Raw genomic sequence first — 21,595 nt, forward strand, 5'->3', positions numbered from 1 at the left:
GAATTCCAGAGCTTAGGACCGAGGCAGCTGAAGGTATGGCCACCAATGGTGGAGCATTTAAAATTGGGGATGCGCAAGAGGCCGGAACTGACGGAGCCCTGAGATCTCAGGGGGTTGTAATGCTTGAGGAGATTACAGAGATAGGGAGGGGTGAGGCCATGAGGGATTTGAAAACAAAGATGAGAATGTTAAAATCGAAACGTTGCTTAACCGGGAGCCAATGTGGATCAATGAGTACAGGGGAACATGGGTGAGCGTGTCTTGGTGCGAGCTAGGACATGGGCAGCAAAGTTTTGGATGTCCTCAAGTTTATGGAATGTGGAACATGGGAGGCCGGCCAGGACTGCATTGGAATAGTCAAGTCTAGAAGTAACAAAGGCATTGATGAGGGTTTCAGCAGCAGATAAGCTGAAGCAAGGGCAGAGACGGGCGATGTTATGGAGTTGGAAATAGGCGGTCTTAGTGATGGCGTGGATATGTGGTCGGAAGCACATCTCGGGGATCAAATATAACACCAAGGTTGCTAACGGTCTGGTTCAGCCTCAGACAGTTGCCAGGGAGAGGGATGGAGTCAATGGCTAGGGAACAGAGTTTTTGGCGGGGATCGAAGACAATGGCTTCAGTCTTCCCCATATTTAGCTGGAGGAAATTTCTGCTCATCCAGTACTGGATGTCGGACAAGCAATCTGACAGTTTAGAGACAGTGGAGGGGTCGAGAGAGGTGGAAGTGAGATAGAACTGGGTATCGTCAGCGTACATGTGGAAACTGACGCTGTGTTGTCGCATGATGTCGCTGAGGGACAGCATGTAGATGAGAAATAGAAGGGGCCAAGGATAGATCCTTGGAGGACACCTGAGATAATAGTGTGGGAGTGGGAAGGGAAGCCATTGCAGGTGATTCTCTGGCTATGACTGTATAGATAAGAATGGAACCAGGCGAGTGCAGTCCCACCCAGCCGGACAGCGGTGGTGAGGCGTTGGAGCAGAATTGTGTGGTCAACTGTGTCAAAGGCTGCAGACAGGTCGAGAAGGATGAGGAGGGATAGTTTATCTTTGTCACAGTCAACTAAAATGTAATTTGTGACTTTGGTAAGAGCCATTTCGGTACTGTGGCCGGGGCGGAAACCTGATTGGAAGGATTCAAACATGGAGTTCCAGGAAAGATAGGCACAGATTTGGGAGGTGGCAACACATTCAAGGACTTGAAAGGAAAGGGAGGTTGGAGATGGGGTGGTAGTTTGCAAGGATGGAGAGGTCAAGTGTCAGGTTTTTTTTTTTTGAGAGGGGTAATAATGGCAGATTTGAAGGAGAGGGGGACAGTACCTGAGGAGAGAGTCCACAGTGAAAACTACTTCACACCAATGTAGGATTTTTTTGACCAATTTTTCCGCAGAAAGGATTTGGATGAAGTTACTTGTAATGTTGAGGTTTTTTTTGTTATAAAGCATAGTGTATTTACACAAGTTTTTTTTAATAAAAGCTGAGACAATAGGTAAAGATCTAGTGTTGATGTGGTTTCATTAGCTGTAAATAATAAACAATTTATTGTACTGTCTCAGCAATTGAAAAATACCTTACACTGTACATTGTACTCAATTATTATTTTTCCTGTTTTCCTTGTTCCTGGTGGTGCAACATCTGAACAAGAATGTCCATGGTGGCATAGTAACAGGAGATAGCAATTGGACCCTCACATGTAATGCATTAGGTGGAATAGGCAATTGCATCCTTATTAATATTTTTCCCTTGAGCAATGCATGGGGAAGCAAAACACACTACAAGTAGATACACCAAGAAGTTGAAATGCGGCTTTGCACCTGCACTCTACCATATTGCTAATCTCAGCTGCACTGCTATAGGGAGACCCTACCTGGAGCCCAGGGGTTCTTCCACCGGGATAAGGTAAAATTGAAGGGTCGATGGTCACTAGTTATTATATTTGTAGAATTGTCACTGATTTACCACCCAAATACCCTTGATGCCCAACTGGACAATTGCATTCACTATCTTAAGCAGACCAGTGGGTCGGATGAGGACAGCTTGCTTCACACCAAAGCTCACGCTCTACAGTAACAGAGAGTTTTAGACAGGTCAGACAAGATTTCAACCATCGTAACAAAAAGAGTTGCTAGCATTTAAGCTAGTCTTCCATGTGTGTGTTGGGAACACAATGGGTTGCAACTGTATACAAATCCAAAAATTCTGCATGGAGTAACCGGAGTGAAAATTCACATGCTTCTATCTGTGGAATTCTCCTACACAGTGTCCTTTTGTGGAATGTTATGCCCTGTATTGCAGAAGTTCAAGTGCAGAGTTAATAATCACTTGCTGGATGAGGGATGTTAGACTATGCATTAGCCTTTGTGAAATCAAGAATTCTTTGTACCCTAATATATCTCCACTGCATTTTCAGCAGTGACAATATATTGTGTTAATTGTATTCAAGTGGTGTATAGCAATTGGGTGTTAATTATATTCTGGTGGTGGGTATTAACTGGGGACTCTCTTGTGCACATATATGGGAGTAGGCTGGGGAAGGGCTGCAAGCCTATCTTGGGGGTGCACAGTATGTAATGTGTGCCTCTGTAAATAAAGGCTTGTAAGTAACAAAAGACGAGGCTCTAGTCTTCTATCCTTCACCAACTGGCTGTCCAGCTTTTACATATTTCAGCTAATTAGTTATCATTGGTAAATTATAATCACTACTAAATTCTGCTTTATAAAACTGTGGTTGTCAGATCATCAAATCAATTCCATTAACTCAATACTCATCTCTCCAATTCCTTTTTTATATCAATGACCCCCTCCATTTATCTAACCCTATCAATCTTTGCCGATTTCACTCTACATTCATCAACTTCCTTCATTATAAACCCAGTGCGCACAACCTCCACTGCTCTTACAGTGTGACAGAAGTGTCAACTACATTTTCATCTCCTTGGTGTCCATCAATGAGCCAATGCAAACCCGTTATTTTTCAATTCTTCAAAAACAATTTATTGATGTCTCAAGTGTACCCAACAGCTATCACCTCTTAATTCTCATGACTTCAGCCTTAGTCTTCATTTATCAATATTCTTGGCTTCTCCATCTCCTCACACAAATTGAATTCCCACATCTCCACCACCTCTAAAACTGCCTCAAGGACGCTCAGTTTCCTCTTATTCTTTGAACAATTTTCAACTCTGCCTGAAGCAAGTCCACCCAACACACGAATACTGTCCTGTCCCTCGCTGTATCTAGGGAGATGTTGCTAATACCTTTCCCATACTCCTTGTGGTAAACCACTGTTGTTAGTATTGTTGTTCACCACTGTTGTTAGTACTGTTGTTCACTGTTAGTACTGTTGTTCACTCTTGCATATTGTTGTACTTGTCTGTGCATGCCTCAGCTGACTCCGCCCCTGGCTCCACCCTCATGGCTGGGTATAAAGGTCGCTGCTCGGCAGCCTCTGGCCCTTTTGGATACCAGGCAACCACAAGAGGCATGCTCTGTTCTTTGGTAATAAAAGCCTGTTTATTACTTTCTCAATCTCCAGTCTTTTGTAGCAATTGATAGTGCATCACTCCTCTACAAGATACAAGCTTGTTGCCCGATCAGCCATCCCTCTCTCATCGCTAGCCTTAAACTTCTTTTTCCATCACCTTTCTTCTGTCTTGCTTTTTAATTTGAAACTACTACAAGTCAGTACTACTCCAAACATAATAGCAAAATACTGCGGATGCTGGAAATCTGAAATAACAACAGAAAATGCTGGAAATACTCAGCAGGCCAGGCAGCATCTGTGGAGAGAGAAACAGGGTTAACGTTTCAGGTCTGGGACCTGTAACATTTGCATATTGAATTATCATTGGCCCGCAGGCATCTGTAAGGAATACCTATTATATTCACGTGATCACATGCTGAGTTGTCATTGGCCTGCAGGCATCTGTAAGGACTTCTATTGTTTTGAAGACCCAGGCTAGGGGTCCTAACTCCATCTTTTCCCCATGGAGCTGTTTGAGTAAGATCATTCAGACCTAATGCTTATTAAAAGAGTTAAATTGTAATACTCCGTTGTCCTGCAATTTATTAGTTTTATACAAAGTGTGTAAAACAAGACAGGACCCTTCATCAGAACTGGAAAAAGCTGGAAATGTAACAGATATTAGGCAGGTGCAGAGACGGGGGGGGGTGGTTTAGGAGGGGAGGAAGGAATTGAAAGAACATGCTGTGAAAATGTTGCAAATGGGAATGGCAAAATCATACTGCATGAAAAATGGGGACAGGGATTATTATCTGAAATTGTTGAACTCTATGTTGAGTCCGGCAGGCTGTAAAGTGCCTAATCGAAAGATGAGGTGCTGTTCCTCGAGCTTACGTTGAGCTTCATTAGAACAATGTAATAGGCCGAGGACAGAGAGATCAGAGTGGGAGTGAAGTGGAGAATTAAAGTGACAGGCGACCGGAAGCGCAGGGTCACCCTTACGGACTGAATGGAGGTGGTCCGCAAAGCGGTCGCCCAATCTACGTTTGGTCTCCCCAATGTAGAGGAGACCGCATCGTGAGCAGCGAATATATATTAAATTGCAAGAAGTACAAGTAAATTGCTGTTTCACCTGGAAGGGGTGTTTGGGGCCCTGGACAGTGGGAAGGGAGGAGGTAAAAGGGCATGTGTTGCATTTCCTGCGCTTGCACGGGAAGGTGCCAGGTGAAGGAGAAGGGCTGTTGGGGGTGATTGAGGAGTGGACCAGGGTGTCGTGGAGGGAGCGGTCCCTTCGGAATGCTGAAAGGGGAGGTGAGGGGAAGATGTGTTTAGTGGTGGGATCACGTTGGAGGTGGCGGAAATGGCGGAGGATGATCCGTTGAATGTGGAGGCTGGTGAGGACAAGGGGAACCCTATTATGGTTCTGGGAGGGAGGGGAAGGGGTGAGAGCAGAAGTGCGGGAAATAGAACGGACACGGTCAAGGGCCGTGTCAACTACAGTAGAGGGGAATCCTCGGTTGAGGAAAAAGGAATACATGTCGAAAGCACTGGTATGGAAGGTGGCATCGTCAGAACAGACACGGCGGAGACGGGGAAACTGGGAGAATGGAATAGAGTCCTTACAGGAAGCGGGGTGGGAAGAAGTGTAGTCCAGGTAGCTGTGGGAGTCCGTGGGCTTGTAGTGGATGTTTGTCGAAAGCCGATCGCCAGAAATGGAGACGGAGAAGTCAAGGAAGGGAAGAGTCGGAGATGGACCTTGTGAAGGTGAGGGAAGGGTGGAAATTGGAAGTAAAGTGAATGAACTTATCTAGTTCAGGGCGAGAGCAGAAAATGGCACCGATACAGTCATCGATGTACCGGAAAAAGAGGTGAGGGAGGGGACCTGAGTAGGACTGGAACAAAGAATGTTCCACATATCCCATGAACAGGCAGGCATAGCTAGGGCCCATGCGGGTTCCCATAGCAACACCTTTAATTTGGAGGAAGTGAGTGGAGTCAAAGAAGAAGTTGTTCAATGTGAGAACAAGTTCAGCCAGGCGGAGGAGGGTGGTGGTGGATGGGGACTGGTTGGGCCTCTGTTCAAGGAAGAAACGGAGCGCTCGAAGGCCGTCCTGGTGGGGGATGGAGGTGTAGAGGGATTGGACATCTATAGTGAAAAGGAGACGGTTGGGGCCAGGAAACTGTTAAAGTGATGGAGGGCGTCGGAAGAGTCGCGAATGTAGGTGGGAAGAGACTGGACAAGGGGAGAAAAAAAAGTGTCGAGATAAGTTCCGTGGGGCAAGAACAGGCTGAAACGATGGGTCTACCAGGGCAGTCCTGTTTGTAGATCTTGGGAAGGAGGTAGAAGCGGGCTGTGCGGGGTTGGGGGACTATGAGGTTGGCGGCCATGAAGGGAAGATCTCCAGAGGAGATGAGGTCAGTGACACACTTGGAAACAATGGCTTGATGTTTGCTAGTGGGGTCATGGTCCAGGCGGAGGTAGGAGGAGGTGTTGGAGAGTTGGCGTTCAGCTTCCGCACGGTAGAGGTCGGTTCGCCAAACAACAACAGCACCACCCTTATCAACAGGTTTAATGATAATGTTAGGGTTGGATCGGAGAGAACGGAGTGCTGCAAGTTCAGAGGGAGGTAGGTTGGAGTGAGAGAGGGGAGCAGAGAAATGGAGACGGCCGATGTCACGTCGGCAGTTAGCAATGAAAAGATCTAGAGAGGGCAAGAGGCCAGAGAGAGGAGTCCAAGTAGAACGAGAATTTAGAAAGCGGGAGAAAGGATCAGCAGTGCGGGGGGGAAGACTCCTGGCCAGAGAAGTGGGCACGAAGACGAAGGCGGCGGAAGAAGAGCTCAGCATCGTGCCGAGCTCGAAATTCATTCAGATGGGGGCGTAAGGGGATGAAGCTCAGGCCTTTGCTGAGGACTGATCGTTCGGGGTCATAAGAAGCAAATATGCAACCATACGTGCTTTTCCTACTTATTACATCCTCACTGCGTTGAAATCTATTATTTTCAAGGATCTCAAAACTGGAGCACAACCTTCCTCCTAGAATCTTAAAGCTTTAAAAATCTAAGCTTGGTGTCACTATCACAAATTGCTGTCTTACCCCATCTTACAACAAGACGAGTCAGGGAAGAGAAAAAACCATTCAGCCTACTGAAAGTCATCTCCCTAGTATATTAACTTGCCCGGTTATAAATTTACTCTTCACTAACTTATGTTCTCTGTTCCTACTTTTTTGGTGTACATCACATTTCTGACTATGCTTATATGGGAGGATCTTTCTATAATTTATGTTAAGAAATGCTACTATTAAGCTAAATGTAGCTCTCAATGGGTTAAATTCACAGAACAGCAGAGGTGGGAATTATGGTTCAGGATTTAGATGAAGTGTCATTTTCCGATACAACAACGGTGACTACACTTCAAAAGTACTTAATTGTCGGTAAAGTGTTTTGGGACATCGGAGGTCGTAAAAGGCACTTTTGTAAATTCAAATTCTATTCTACTTTTCAACATAAACATTCCCTACAAAGTACTGATTCAAAAAAAATGAAACTGAAAATATAAAGATTAAAATTAACACTAAAAAGGCACTGAAATAATAAAAATGTAACAGAAATACTACACACAGGAGGGGTTAAGTCCAATGGTTATAATATAGCTCACCTTTCACTTCTCCACAGTTTACTGAATATACTAGCATCCTCAGAACAGAAAGCGCAATAGAAAATAGTCGATAAAATTAGTAACTTCAAGGAATAAGTATTAATGTACACAGTGCTGTAACTTCCAGAAAGATTGCAGTAACCATGTTTTGGACAGTATGGCAATCGAGTTTCATTGTGAACTCAGAAATTATAATTTACCAGGTTTAAAAAGACTTACATTTATATAGCACCTGTCACGACCTCAGAACCTTCCAAAGCACTTTACCACCAATACAGTACTTTTTTTTTTTTTTTTTAAGTGTAGTCACTGCTGTAATGTAGGAAAGATATACTAATGGTAAATCTGGGCCAGCGACAGGTGGCGAGAGAATCAACACGAGGGAAAAACCTACTTGACCTCGTCCTCACCAATCTACCTGTCGCAGATTTGTTCATGACAGTATTGGTAACAGTGACCACCGCACAGACATTGTGGAGATGAAGTTCAGTCTTCACACTGAAGACACCCTCCATCGTGTTGTGTGGCACTACCACCGTGCTAAATGGGATAGATTCACAACAGATCTAGCAGCTCAAAAACTGGGCATCCATGAGGCACTGTGGGCCATCAGCAGCAGCAGAATTGTATTCCACCACAATCTGTAACCTCATGAACCCGGCATATCCCTCACGCTACCATTACCATCAAGCCAGGGGATCAACCCTGGTTCAATAAGGAGTGTAGAAGAGCATGCCAGGAGCAGCACCAGGTGTACCTAAAAATCAGGTGCCAACCTGGGGAAGCTGCAACACAGGACAACATGCATGCTAAAAAGCACAAGCAGTATGCTATAGACAGGGCTAAGCGATCCCACAATCAACGGATCAGATCAAAGCTCTGCAGTCCTGCCACATCCAGTCGTGAATGATGGTGGACCATTAAACAATTAACAGGAGGAGGCGGCTCCATGAATATCCCCATCCTCAATGATGGTGGAGCACAGCACGTGAGTGCAAAAGACAAGGTTGAAGCATTTGCAACCGTCTTCAGCCAGAAGTGCCGAGTGGATCATCCATATCGTCCTACTCCCGAGGTCCCCACCATCACAGAAGCCAGTCTTCAGCCAATTCGATTCACTCCACGTGATATCAAGAAACGGCTGAGCGCACTGGATACAGCAAAGGCTATGGGCCCCGAAAACATTCCGGCTATCGTGCTGAAGACTTGTGCTCCAGAACTAGTTGCGCCTCTAGCCAAGCTGTTCCAGTACAGCTACAACACTGGCATCTGTCCGACAATGTGTAAAACTGCCCAGGTATGTCCTGGCCACAAAAAGCAGGACCAATCCAATCCGGCCAATTACCGTCCCATCAGTCTACTCTCAATCATCAGCAAAATGATGAAAGGTGTCATCGACAGTGCAATCAAGCGGCACTTGCTCACCATTAACCTGCTCACGGATGCCCAGTTTGGGTTCTGCCAAGACCACTCAGCTCCTGACCTCATTACAGCCTTGGTCCAAACATGGACAAAGGAGCTGAATTTCAAAGGTGAGGTGAGAGTAGACATCAAGGCAGCATTTGACCGAGTGTGGCATTAAGGAGCCAGAGTAAAACTGAAGTCAATGGGAATCGGGGTGCGGCGGAACTCTCCACTGGCTGGAGCACAAAGGAAGATGGCTGTGGTGGTTGAAGGTCAATCATCACAGCCCCAGGACATCACTGCAGGAGTTCCTCAGGGCAGTGTCCTAGGCCCAACCATCTTCAGCTGCTTCATCAATGACCTTCCCTCCAACATAAGGTCAGAAATGGGGATGTTCGCTGATGACTGCACAGTGTTCAGCGCCTTTCACAACTCCTCAGATAATGAAGCAGTCCATGCCCGCATGCAACAAGACCTGGACGATGTTCAGGCTTGGGCTGATAAGTGGCAGGTAACATCGCGCCACAGAAGTGCCAAGCAATGACTATCTCCAACAAGCGAGAGTCTAACCACTCTCCCTTGACATTCAACGGCATTACCATCACCAAATCCCCCACCATCAACACCCTGGGGGGTCACCATTGACCAGAAAATTAACCGGACCAGCCACATAAATACTGTGGCAACAAGAGCCGGTTAGAGGCGAGATATTCTGCGGCGAGTGTCTCATCTCCTGACTCCCCAAAGCCTTTCCACCATCTACAAGGCACAAGTAAGGAGTGTGATGGAATACTCTCCACTTGCCTGGATGAGTGCAGCTCCAACAACACTCAAGAAGCTCGACACCATCCAGGACAAAGCAGCCCGCTTGATTGGCACCCCATCCATCACATTAAACATTCACTCCCCCCATCACTAGTGTACCGTGGCTGCAGTGTAACAAGATGCACTGCAGCAACTCGCCAAGGCTTCTTCGGCAGCACTTCCCAAACCCGCGACCTCTTCCACCTAGAAGGACAAGGGCAGCAGTCACATGGGAACACCACCACCTCCAAGCTCCCTTCCAAGTCACACACCATCCTGACTTAGAAGTATATCGCCGATCCTTCATCGTCGCTGGGTCAAAATCCTGGAACTCCCTCCCTAACAGCCCTGTGGGAGTACCTTCACCACACAGACTGCAGCGGTTCAAGAAGGTGGCTCACCACCACCTTCTCGAGGGCAATTAGGGATGGGCAATAAACGCTGGCCTTGCCAGCGATGCCCACATCCCATAAAATTCATTTTTAAAAATGTGTAATGCTTGCAAGCAGAAGTTCTAATACAAAAAACTGTACACCCATAACACACCATAACTGGGATCTTTTTTTTTTTTTTAAGATGTTATATTACAAACCGACACTTAATTTGCACTCCAAAAACAAGAATTAGCAAACAATTTTGAAATAAAATAGAAACTTATTTATATAAATCAAATGCAAAGTATCAAATAAAAAAATAGAAACACAATTAGACGTATCTTTAAGAATCAACCTGTAGACATTATAACTGAAGTGAAATACAACTGTACATTTTATACCAAGTGCTTAGTAAAACAAGATATCCTGGTTGATCTGGTTAATGAAAACTAGCAGCAGAAATGAGCCTTCTACGAACTTTACAGTTACATGTTTACATTTTTAATTGGTGAGGCCTTCTTTGATGAGTTTACATATAGAACGCTCAAAAAGACATATTGCAATTATGTAGATACACATTTCAACTGTCATTTAGACTGGTCTCAGTCCATGACCAGAATCTTGGCCAAATGCATACCAGTAGTTTAATTGATTTTACACAATCAATACTGAAGCAATTAGTCCCCACAATCATGGCAATCACCATTTCCAAGCCTCCGTTACTTCAAGACTGGGCTTTGTAGATTTTTCTCCTTTTTGTTTTGCAGGCTGCCGACTCAAAACCAAAAGGAAGTGGTAAACAAACGGAAAATAGTGCAGCGGCAGTGTAACAGCAGTGACACCACCAAAGCAACTGCAGAAGACAATTGTTGATGTTGGACGGACGAGAACAGTGTTTCTCTGGAACCTGCAACCTCCATGGATGGTGCGTTACAGCATTGTGCCAGCAGTGCAAGGTAAAACACAGTTTGGATTTGATTTCGTGTTATTACATTTCTTCATCTACCCATCTTCTCTCCTCCTCGCCTGAATGGTTGGGTACTGATCCACGTGTACGAGAAGCATTCTCGTAACTCACCCAAATGGCTTTGAAAATCGAGACAGTGATTGTCGCTAGGTTATTCGACTGTAGGCCGGGGGGGGGGGGGGGGGGGGGGGGAGGCGGGGTGGGTGGGAGAGAATGATCCTGTCCTCATCCCACCTTCACACACATGCACTTTCCAACATGGGTCATTAATTAACACTCAGGAGTGGAAACACCGCCTGAGTTTTTCTCTCCCCAGCCTAGGAGGTAAAGGTCAATTGTGATGCCCCAACAGCTGAGATCAGGTAGCTTGTCACAAACCAGGAACCAGACCTGGGACCTTCTGCTGTGGACGGCTTAGTACAACAACCCAGCAGTGCCTTTAGTCCCACATAAAAATTCTAATTTTCTGTGCACTACCTTTAAAGTCAGAAATCTCTCATGGTAATGACAGATCTGTTAATTCAATTAATTTCAACATTAAAATTGCAAAAAAAAATGTTCCTGGTGCAAGGTAATAAAGTTTATAACTTGGTAAAAAAAAAAGTACAGAACTGTTATTTTTTGTCCAACAAAACTTTAAGAAGCTCAAAATGTGGGGTTTGCAGAACTATATTAATTTAGACCTGACATAGGAGCATCTATTCTCATTTTGGTTCCCAGTAAGTGCAGATACCTTTGCTGGTGGGATTTAGAGCATCACATCTGCACTTCTCAACCCTACAACGATGATTTTTGAAACCTGATAAAAGTATCACACTATACTGTCCCTGCAATTGACAGACCCACAAAGACATGGAATTTCTTCTTCAGGCATGCTTCCTGTTGAATATCTGTAGTCCCACGTCAACTCTGATCCTGCTTTGATATACCTAATAAAAGCAAACACACACACAATGAGTCTCTCAATTAAGGAACAGCTTGGACTTCCTTGTTAAGGCAGGCTTCAATCCATTGTGAATTTACATAACATTATATATTGAGGTGATCGAACACATGGTTAAATATGGTACAAATACCTCTTTGCATTATCCTTACTAAACTTGTCCAGTTCACTATCAAGAAGGTATCCTAGTTAATGAATTAGGCTGTATTCCAGTATTCTCTAAGGTAAATAATCAACCCACTTGTATATTTAAAGGCGTGGTTCTCGGCTAGTCTCTTTTAATGTCTGATGGGGGTGGGGGGGGGGGCGGGGGACGGAACAACTTAATGTGCAATATTGCAACAGTATATGTGCAATATCACACATGAAACACACTTAGGGTTAGACAGTAAGTGCTAGTATATGCAAAATTTTTAATATATGACCAGTAGATTTCCCTTGGCATTGCTCACAGTAAGTTGGAGAATATGCTGTTTTATCTATCTATCTATATCGGTGCGTGTGTGGGCGGGCCTTATCCTTCTGAACCGAGGTGAGTGGCCGCCATCTTGATTTTTCACAATTTTTTCCCCCACACTTTCTCTGTGTTAGGGAACTAAGGTAAATATTTTAATGATGTGTTAGGGAATTAAATAACAATTTAATGGGGGGGGGGGGGGGAGAGCCTCGGGAAATCGCGGGGGGGGGGGGGGAGCCTCGGGAAATCGCGGGGGGGGGGTGGGGGGAGAGCCTCGGGAAATCGCGGGGGGGGGGGGGAGCCTCGGGAAATCGCGGGGGCGCGCGAGCCTCTGGAAATCGCGGGGCGCTCGCGCCGGCCGCACTGACCGCGCATGCGCCGGCCGCACTGACCGGGCATGCGCCGGCCGCCGCTCAGCATTCCCGCTCTGGCAACGGCACCGGACCTCAGGTAGGCAGGGGGAGGGGCCGGAGAGAGGGACAGAGGGGAGCGGGGGAGGGAGGGACACAGACAGGGGAGGGGGTGGGGGTGGGCGACGGGAGGGGAGGAGGGGAGCGGGGGGAGGGAGGGGAGCGGGGGTGGGGAGGGGAGCGGGTGGGCGACGGGAGGGAGGGAGGGCGACAGGGGAGGGAGGGATAGGACAGGGAGAGGACATGACAGGGAGAGGGGGGACACACAGGGGCAGGGAGACCAAGCGCCCCAAAATTGCCCTCGCGCCCCAAAATTGCCCTCGCAACGCGGGGCTCCCCAGCTAGTATATATATAAAAGGATACTTCTGTCTGTCATTCTGTCTGTCTGTCTGTCTGGAATAAACTCGAAAGTTATAGAGCGTACCTACACGTGCGTTACGTCGAAAGAAAGCTGACGATTCCAGAACCATCATAAGCGTATTTACTTTTCGGTCGGACTAAAATTGTTCGCGCGTTATGCAAAAAACCTTCAAAATTAAACTCATTATCTGCTAATAGCATTGATTGACTGACGTCAAGGTCGACCAATCCTGTGCCGTCACGATTGACCAATCCTACAGTTCAGTCGCCTGATGGTTGGCCAATCACTGCGTCTGTGGGTGGGACTAATGCTTTTCAACTCCGGCATCGGGCAGCCATTGCTTCACTACTTCCAGCTCAAAATCTGCTAATCCAGCTTCGAAAAAGTTAGTATCTCTTTTAAAAATAACATCACATTTACCAAAAATGTTTTATAAGTACTTTCACTTTCATCTTTGAAGCGATTAAAAAAGGTAGAAATGTTGCCCGGCAGCAGATTCACACAGGGACAGACAGACAGGCCCCAAAGCCTGGGACTCGATTTAAAATGTTGCCCGGCAGCAGATTCACACAGGGACAGACAGACAGGCCCCAAAGCCTGGGACTCGATTTAAACCGCCCGGCCCAAAACAGCCCTGGCAAAGCCGGGCTCCCCCAGCTAGTAACAATATAGGAGTATTTATGCATTATCATGGTCACTGATTTACAGTGACTGAATAAGTCAAATTCTATTTTTATTACATGGCATTGTGGGACTTTTAAACAGTGCTTAGAGAATCAAATTCCATGACTGGGCATCATTTTGTGAGAACCATAAACGAGTGGCCTTTGTTTTATATATAATTTTTTTACCTGTATATTTAATTTTTATCCGTTACCATTTTTAAAATGGAGGATCAACATGCAAAATGGTATGCAAGATGTACTTGTTGCAGATAGGTATCTTGTATTTAGCAATACTGTGGAGTGGGGGTCAAGTTTAACTGCACTGGTGATGCTCCCAGATATTGATACCACTGGGGGTGATCCAGGTCTTTAAGTAGCTCTGTCGGATGGTCCTGGGGTTTGGCACAACTGGAGTATTGTGAGGTTTGATAGCACTGTGGTGGGGTGGGAAGGGGGGTTCTTTGGTCTGGCATCCCTGGAGGGGTAACTCGAGGTTTGGTAGAACTGGGGAGGGATGGAATTTGGGCAGGGCCAGGTGTGGTCTCCTAGTGGATTTCCAGTATCCTGTCAGCAGTGAGGAGAGGGGAAGGGCATAAGCTGGACTACAGCGGCCCCAAAGCCCATTTACCTTGTGCCCATTACCTGCAGTCAGTGATGCATCTACTGCCACTGTGAGCTGCAGGAGAGGCTACTGCCAAGGCAGCATAACATCACTGTGCTCCTGCGAGATTCAGAGCCAAAGGTTGATCGATCCTTAACAGTTGATAGGAGATTGATGTAAAGATCACCGACAGATTAGGGCAGATGAAGAAACTTTATAAACTGGCAAACTACGAAGATCGCAAAGATGGCTATCGTCATCAGACCAAGTGATCTGCAATCTACACAGAAATTAGGATCCAGCAGCCAAGGGAATATCAAATTGTAAACCACTGCGAACCAGACCAGAGGCAGAAAGACTTTTTGTTGGGTAGCTTGGAATAACTCCCAAAAACATTGCCTAGGTTGCAGCTATGATTAACTAAAAAGCTAAGTTCCTGGACTGTATTGATTATCCGCTGTACAGCTATTTCAGCCTGCCAAAGAGCCCTGACGAGCTAGTCGCCCAAGTACGGGCAGAGATGAAGTCACCACATCCTGGTTTGCGAGATAACAACAGCCAAGTACTTCGAAAAAAACCTTGGGTGCTGAAAAAAGGGTGAAGGGCAGTACTTATACCGATGGGTTCAACTTCATGGGGAAAAGTTGAAGAACTTATGGAGACAAAACCAAATGGCAATAGGGAAGGATTCATCTTTAAGGTCTCTGGCTGCTAAGCAGCTCCGTGAAAATACGCTTTGAATGACTGGAGTTAATATTACCAGTTTGACCCTTTCCATTTGATTAATTAGTTTAATAGTTTGAGATTCAATATGCATGGTCCTTTTGGAAACTACTGTAAGCAGAGAGGAGCTCTCTCCTACTGGGGGTGGACTCACTTGATCACTCCCAATGCGTGCAGCTGGTCAACCTCATTGGGCTATGTTACCACAACAGACTTTTATTAAATGGTCCAATTGGATTACAGCACAAAATACTGTGGGTTCATTCATCAAATGAAGAGTGTAATCATCACCTCAAATTCTGGCCTTTGCGCATCCCCAATTTCCTTCACTCCACCATTGGTGGCTGTGCCTTCAGCTGCCAAGTCCCTAAGCTCTGGAAATCCCTCCCTAAATCTCTCTGCCTCTCTCTCCTCCTTTAAGTCGCTCCTTAAAATCTACCTCTTTGGCCAAGTTTTTGGTCACCTGTCCTAATATCTCTTTGTGGCTCAGTGTCAATTTTTGTCTGAATTCGCTCCTGTGAAGCGCCTGGGAACATTTTACTGCGTTAAAAGCGGTATATAAATGCAAGTTATTGTTGTTGTCCAGGGCTCATAAATAGAAAGTAACTTTGTTCCCAGACTGCCACAGTTTGATTTAATTTTGACTGAAGGTAGAGAATTAAACAATCTAATTGGTGTTTGTTTCAATTGATCAGTGTTATTAAAAAAAAACTTTAGTACTGTAACTATATATAATGCAGACATTCAGATACATTATAAAAAAAAACTATTACTGTTTTCTGAACATGTTTCTTGAATTACAGCCAACATGTTCATTAAACAATCTGTAAATACTCACTTACCTGTTAGTGAAAAAAGCCACCCAGGGGAAATTCTCATCATGAGTATCTACAAAAACACTTTGCACAATGAGATTTGGATCACAGCTGTGCTGCAAGCAAACAGATAATAAAAATCAGATCAGTGTACAAAAACCAAGGCAAGTTGTGGGAAAATAGAGGTGCATGGAACAGGGGAACTATTTTCAATGAAAACTACTTGGATCCACTCCAGTCCAGGCAAGTAAAAAAAAAGATACACTGACCTAGAAATTCCGGCCCGCCCACGTTTGGGCGCAGGGGGTGGTGGGTGGGGGGCGTAGGGAACAATCGCTGTGCCTGATTGGTGAGGCCTGAGGCGCACCCAATATTGGGCTTTGGGCCTCATTATCATTGAGCCAGCGAGCTATGTACAGTAACAGGCAGCGCGCCGGTGAAGTGGGATTGTAGATCGGGCTGCTGTGATGGCAGCAGTAGCCTTCAGGTAAGTGATGAAGGGTAGGGGTGAGGGGGCGAGCGAGTGATCGGGTCAGGAAGGAAGCTTTGTCTGGGTTTTGGGGGGGGGGGGGGGGTGGCGCGGCGGGGGCGGTGAAGGTAGCAGTGGTTGTTGGGGAGGTAGCGTATCATGAGCCCGAGGGTCGCACAGCCGAATTTCTAGGCCATTATGTCTTGTAGGAACTTTAAACTTAAGAGTAGATTTTTGTCTGCACAAGGAGCTGCCGTTATCTCAGGTCTCCAGACTCACTGATGAGCTAGTCAACTGGCATCAGTCACAAGACAAATCAGCCATTCATAGAAAGCAATGCAGAGGAACATCCTTTCTGATCCTGCAGGGGGAAATGGGAGAGTTCGAAGAATTCAAATGTTCCCTTTATTACCACGACAGTAATATTATTGTTCAAACTATGCACAACTGGAAGAGGGTACTGGTGGATGTGCCAGGTAATGCATACAAGAGGGAGATATAGCATTCATGTGGATCTGCACAAATTACGTGGATGAGTTACAGAATGACAGATGGATTTTCAAGTAGATAAACAAGGTTATGTACATTGAAACAGCCGAGCTTGAAAGACATACACAATGAAGTGGTCCTCGTGGGCTAGTTATTATTGGGAATGGGTTGAACCCTCCAATCCACATGAAGACATCACCGATATGAATGATGAGAGACTGGGAAGTAGTCAGAAATAGCTGGTCCATGATCAAAATCTCAGAGGTGGTTAGGCCTCGTTATGGCTAGGTCATGGGTTGTCCATAAGTTTTATTGCCAAATAAGATGTACTAGATTAGAATTACACTGATTTTTTTTAAACCCTAAACTGTACAGTGATGCAAAATCTCCAAATATTCTGTTGCAGTGAAGTCTGCATTTAACCAGTGAGGGAATTTAAAAAAATATTTTTATTGAGAAATCAAGGTAAAGGGCCAAAGCCCTTTGGTGTGGGCAAAGGGGATTGTGGACATTATCATCAAGGTTGAAAGAGTAAAACAAAATGGTGAGATAGATCAGGAAGTGCATAGTTTTGAGGTCCTTGTAAAGAAGGAACAGAGTGTAGGAGGGAGGAGTTGGAAACCCGAGTTATACTGAGCACAGATGCAGAGAGAGGAAGAATTCAGGTATCATAATATATTGGAATATATGAAATTCTGAGACTATTTGGAAGGAACAAACAAATAGCACTATTTAAGTGAAGCAATATATTGAATATCACCAGAGCTTGTAGTCCATTCGTTTTTACCCTTTAGTCATAATGCATATCACCCACTTCTGGCAGTCAAGGGAAATTCAAGTAATTGTATAGAAAGATTTTTAGTTGATATAAATGTGCAACAGTTTTTACTTCTTGCAGCCTCTCGGGTCAGAGACAACACCTTTTTTGGTTACTTACGTTAATAAACCGCCCTATGTTTCCTTCTTCTGTAGCATCCAAAAAATAACAGCCATCCCCCTGCTCATCACCATTACACGTTCTGTGTAATTTTGAGGTCAGTTCTTTGTGATTCTTATCTTGAATCAATCTGTCTTGTGCATTTGCATTTGCATTTTTGTTGTTTGTTTTATTTTCCTGTTTATCTGTTTCTTGTTGTCTTTGTTTATAAAACACCGGACCCTCAAAAATGTTTTCACCCAAAGGAATGGAACGGTTTCTCCCATAACCAGTACTGCTCCTGTTTTCCAAGACTCCTATAAAAGTTACCAATTACAATTAGTAAGTCACACATTAACATACTAATGTTATCCTCATGCCAAGTAAACTATTACTCAGGAAGTGTTTGGTTGTGATAATGGGTTTGCATTGGTCAACTTCAATACCTGTGCAGCACCCACCTAAAAATCAACTCACAAAAGGTTTCAATGCACATCAAAAGGTGGCAAGTACACAAGAGTAAACACAGATGGAGGGTGTCCTCAGTGTGTAGACAGGACTTTGTCTCCACAAGGACTGTGCGGTGGTCACTCCTATCAATACTGTCATGGAGAGATACATCTATCACAGGTAGACTGTTGAGGATGAGGTCAAGTAGGTTTCTCCCTTGTGTTGGTTCTCTCACCACCTGCTGTAAGTCCAGTCAGGTAGCTATGTCCTTCAGGACTCAGCCAGCTCGGTCAGTGGTGGTACTACATTGAAGTTCCCCACCGAGAGTACATTCTGTGCCCTTGCTACCCTCAGTGTTTCTCCTAAGTGGTGTTCAACATGGAGGAGTAGTGATTCATCAACTTAGGGATGGCAGTCGATGGTAATCAGTAGAAGAGTTCCTTGCCCATATTTGCTGACAGATGCCATGAGGCGAGATAGGGTCCAGAGTCAATGTTGAGGACTCCCAGGGCCACTCCCTTCCAACTGTGTACCACTGTGCCACCATCTCTGGTGGGTCTGTCCTGTCATGGGATGGTGATGGAGGAGTCTGGGGCGTTGGCTGATATTCCTCTTTGCTGGACCTAGCAAGTTGAGCAGCAGCGCTGGTAAGGTGCTTCAAATCATATCAAAGCCAGCCTCACACCAATGATCTGCACTGCTGTTATAGGAGACCAGCAGCAATGCATTCAATTGTACCATTGCTTCAGTTGAGGCCTTCGCATCTTCACTGCAAACAGCAGCTTTATTTTAAAAGAAATCATGAAGTGGTGTCACTTCTTTCTTAAATTAATAGATTTGAAATTCTGTGCGTTTAAGTAAGTCACCTGAATGCAATGGCTTCTCTTCCTGCTCCAGCACCATTACCTCTAGAGGCCCCCCAAGAATCCTTGGCCTCCTCCTATTTCTCATCTACATGCTGCCCCTTGACGACATCATCCGAAAACAAAACATCAGGTTCCACATGTACACCAACAGCTCTACCGCACCACCACCTCTCCTGATCCCTCCACTGCCTCTGATTTGTCACGCTGCTTGTCCAACATCCAGTATTGGATGAGCAGAAATTTCCTATAATTAAATATTGAGAAGACCAAACCCACTGTCTTCAGTTCCCGCCACAAACTCAGTGCCCAAGCCACCAACTCAATCGCTCTCCCTGGCTGAACCAGTCTGTTCGCAATGATGGCATCCTATTTGACCCTGAGCTAAGTTTCCGACCCCATATCCTCTCCATTACCAAGAACACCTACTTTCACCTCCGTAATATTTCCCTTCTCCGCCCTGGCCTCAGCTCATCTGCTACTGAAGCCCTTATTCATGCCTTGGTTACCTTTAGACTTGACTATTCCAACACACTCCTGGCCAGCCTCCCATCTTCCACCCTCCGTAAACTTGAGCTCATCCAAAACCCTGCTGCCCGTATCCTAACTCGCACCGAGTTCCATTCACCCATCACCCGTGTTACACTGGCTCCTGGTCGGCAATGCCTCAATGTTTAAATTCTCATCCTCGTTTTCAAATCCTTGCCACTCCCAATCTCTGTAACCTCCTTCAGCCCTACAACCCTCCGAGATCTCTGCACTCCTCCAATTCTGGCCTCTTATGCATCCATGATTTTCATTGTTCCACTATTGGCGGCCGTGCCTTCAGCTACCTATGCTCTAAGCTCTGGAATTCTCTCCCTAAGCTCTGGAATTCCCTCCCTAACCTCTTGCTCCTCCTTTAAGAGACTCCTTAAAACCTACCTCCACCTGTCCCAATATCTCAAGTGGCTCGGTGTCAAACTATGCTTGATAATGCTCCTGTGAAGCACCCTGGGACGTGTTACTATGTTAAAGGCGCTATATAAATGCAAGTTGTTGTGGAAGTTTGTGCTATTCAGTTGAACTTGGATAGGAAGCTTTTTAACAAAGGATGCAGTGAGAAATTTCAAATATTTGAATATGTACTTCGGTTAATGTCCAAAACCATATTTCTTCCAAAACCTAGATCTCTACTGAAAATAGACATCGTCAAAAGAATGCTTTTAACATGACTACACACTGAATCCATGCACTCAGCTTGGCTACCACCAAAATCCTGCATGGGAGTTATAATTTACAGCATCCCATAGCAAAAATATTTAAACATAAAGCAGAAATTTCCCCTCCCCACAGTTTAAATTAAATGTTCTTCTTTCTGGATTTCGAGTGCCTCAGCTGAAGGAGTGAGCAAATGGCTTGAGCCAGTCAGTAGGTGGGCAAAAAGCAGCTCAGACCGTAGGTTCAAGTCCCATTATTTGAGCACATAACTTCAGTGCAGCACAGGGAGAATGCTGGATATCGGCGGTGCTGCCTTTTGGATGTGACGTTGAACTAAGCTGCTCAGTTGAATATAAAAGATCCCATGCAGGACAGTTCTCCCAGTGTCCTGACCAATATTCCCCTTTGAAGCAACACCAAACAAAAACCTGAATATTTAGTCATTTGTTCACATGCTATGATGAGAGAGACCAAGACCGAGGCCAAAAGAGAGCCAAGACCGAGCCCGAAAGAAAAAGAGAGAATGAAAGAATGAACTTGCATTTATTTAGCACCTTTCATGACCTCAGGAATCTCAAAGGAAATGCGGTAGCCAATTTGCAAACTGCAAGGTCCCACAAACAGCAATGTAATAATGATCAGATAATCTGTTTTAATGATGTTGGTTGAGGGATAAATTTTGGCCAGGTAAAGTATTTTGGACATGTTGAGGTGCAAAATAGATGCAAGTTCTTTTTTTCTTCTCACCATAGAGTAGCCCTGGGCCTTCACTTGTTGCTTCCCACTTATACAACAAGTGACTTTGAAAGCTCACTATAAGGGGAACTGTGTGCTACAATGCTGTGCTAGAGCACGGATGTGTTATGTCACTACTTTTCAAAATATTGGGCCAGAGCTTGCTGAAATTAATATGCATATCGGCCAGCAAGTTCAGAGGATCAAGAGGTACGCCATGAGTTGCAAATTTCCAGAACTTGCTGGTCGATTTACACCGCTACGTCATTTGCTTCACACAAACAGCATCTTGCCCTTAACCTCCCCATTATTTTTAAGAACTTGCTGGATTTGCACATTAATTGCCTATTAAACTCACCACAGAAAGTTAAGTCTAGTAATTAATAGCAGAAGTACCCTTTTGACAACGTGATAATTGTCAACCCCTCTGGCCCAGAAAATAAACAATTTAAACTGTGGACTCTTATTCCTGCATGTAGTAAATTGTTGTTGGAGAATCCAAACATGTCAAATTTTAATTTTTAAATTTTTTTTCTTACTTTTCCTTTGTGTCTTTCTCTCTTTCTTAATCCAATCTTTCTTTCCCTCTCTTTATTTGTCTTTCTGTACCAGATTTGACTCTCCTTCTCGGTCGTTCCTCTGTTAATTTCTCAATCCTTAAATCTCATTGGTTAAGAGAGATACACTGTTGGTCCCGCCGTTCACCAAGGTCCCAGATGCCCTGTTTCCCTCGCCATGCTGTTATCAGCTCGCAGTAAATTAGGGCGCAAAAATGTTTTGAGCTGAAGGAATAGTCTAACTAACGGCATGAGATGCCATAAT

At 45.0% G+C, this 21,595-nt stretch overlaps 1 protein-coding gene across 9 annotated transcripts in view; it reads right to left on the reverse strand.

The window, feature by feature from the left end:
• Window positions 1-9,976: 9,976 nt before the first annotated feature.
• The window catches only part of LOC147107410 (histone-lysine N-methyltransferase SETDB2-like), a 120,479-nt gene continuing 108,860 nt past the window's right edge, over window positions 9,977-21,595 (reverse strand). For 7 of the 9 annotated variants that reach the window (XM_086006433.1, XM_086006431.1, XM_086006432.1 and 4 more), the window contains 3 exons: window positions 17,547-17,842; window positions 15,679-15,767; window positions 9,977-11,604 (listed from right to left, as the gene is read on the reverse strand). In XM_086006433.1, the coding sequence (XP_085862559.1) occupies window positions 11,487-11,604; window positions 15,679-15,767; window positions 17,547-17,842 (503 nt within the window). In that variant the 3' untranslated portion in view covers window positions 9,977-11,486. Of the gene's footprint in view, window positions 11,605-15,678; window positions 15,768-17,546; window positions 17,843-21,595 lie in introns of those variants that run through there. The other 2 variants (XM_086006434.1, XM_086006435.1) reach the window with 2 other exon arrangements.

This window comes from Somniosus microcephalus, chromosome 14, assembly GCF_052327205.1.
Source record: "Somniosus microcephalus isolate GS21.2 chromosome 14, FLI_Smic_1.0, whole genome shotgun sequence".
Lineage (NCBI taxonomy): Eukaryota > Metazoa > Chordata > Chondrichthyes > Squaliformes > Somniosidae > Somniosus > Somniosus microcephalus.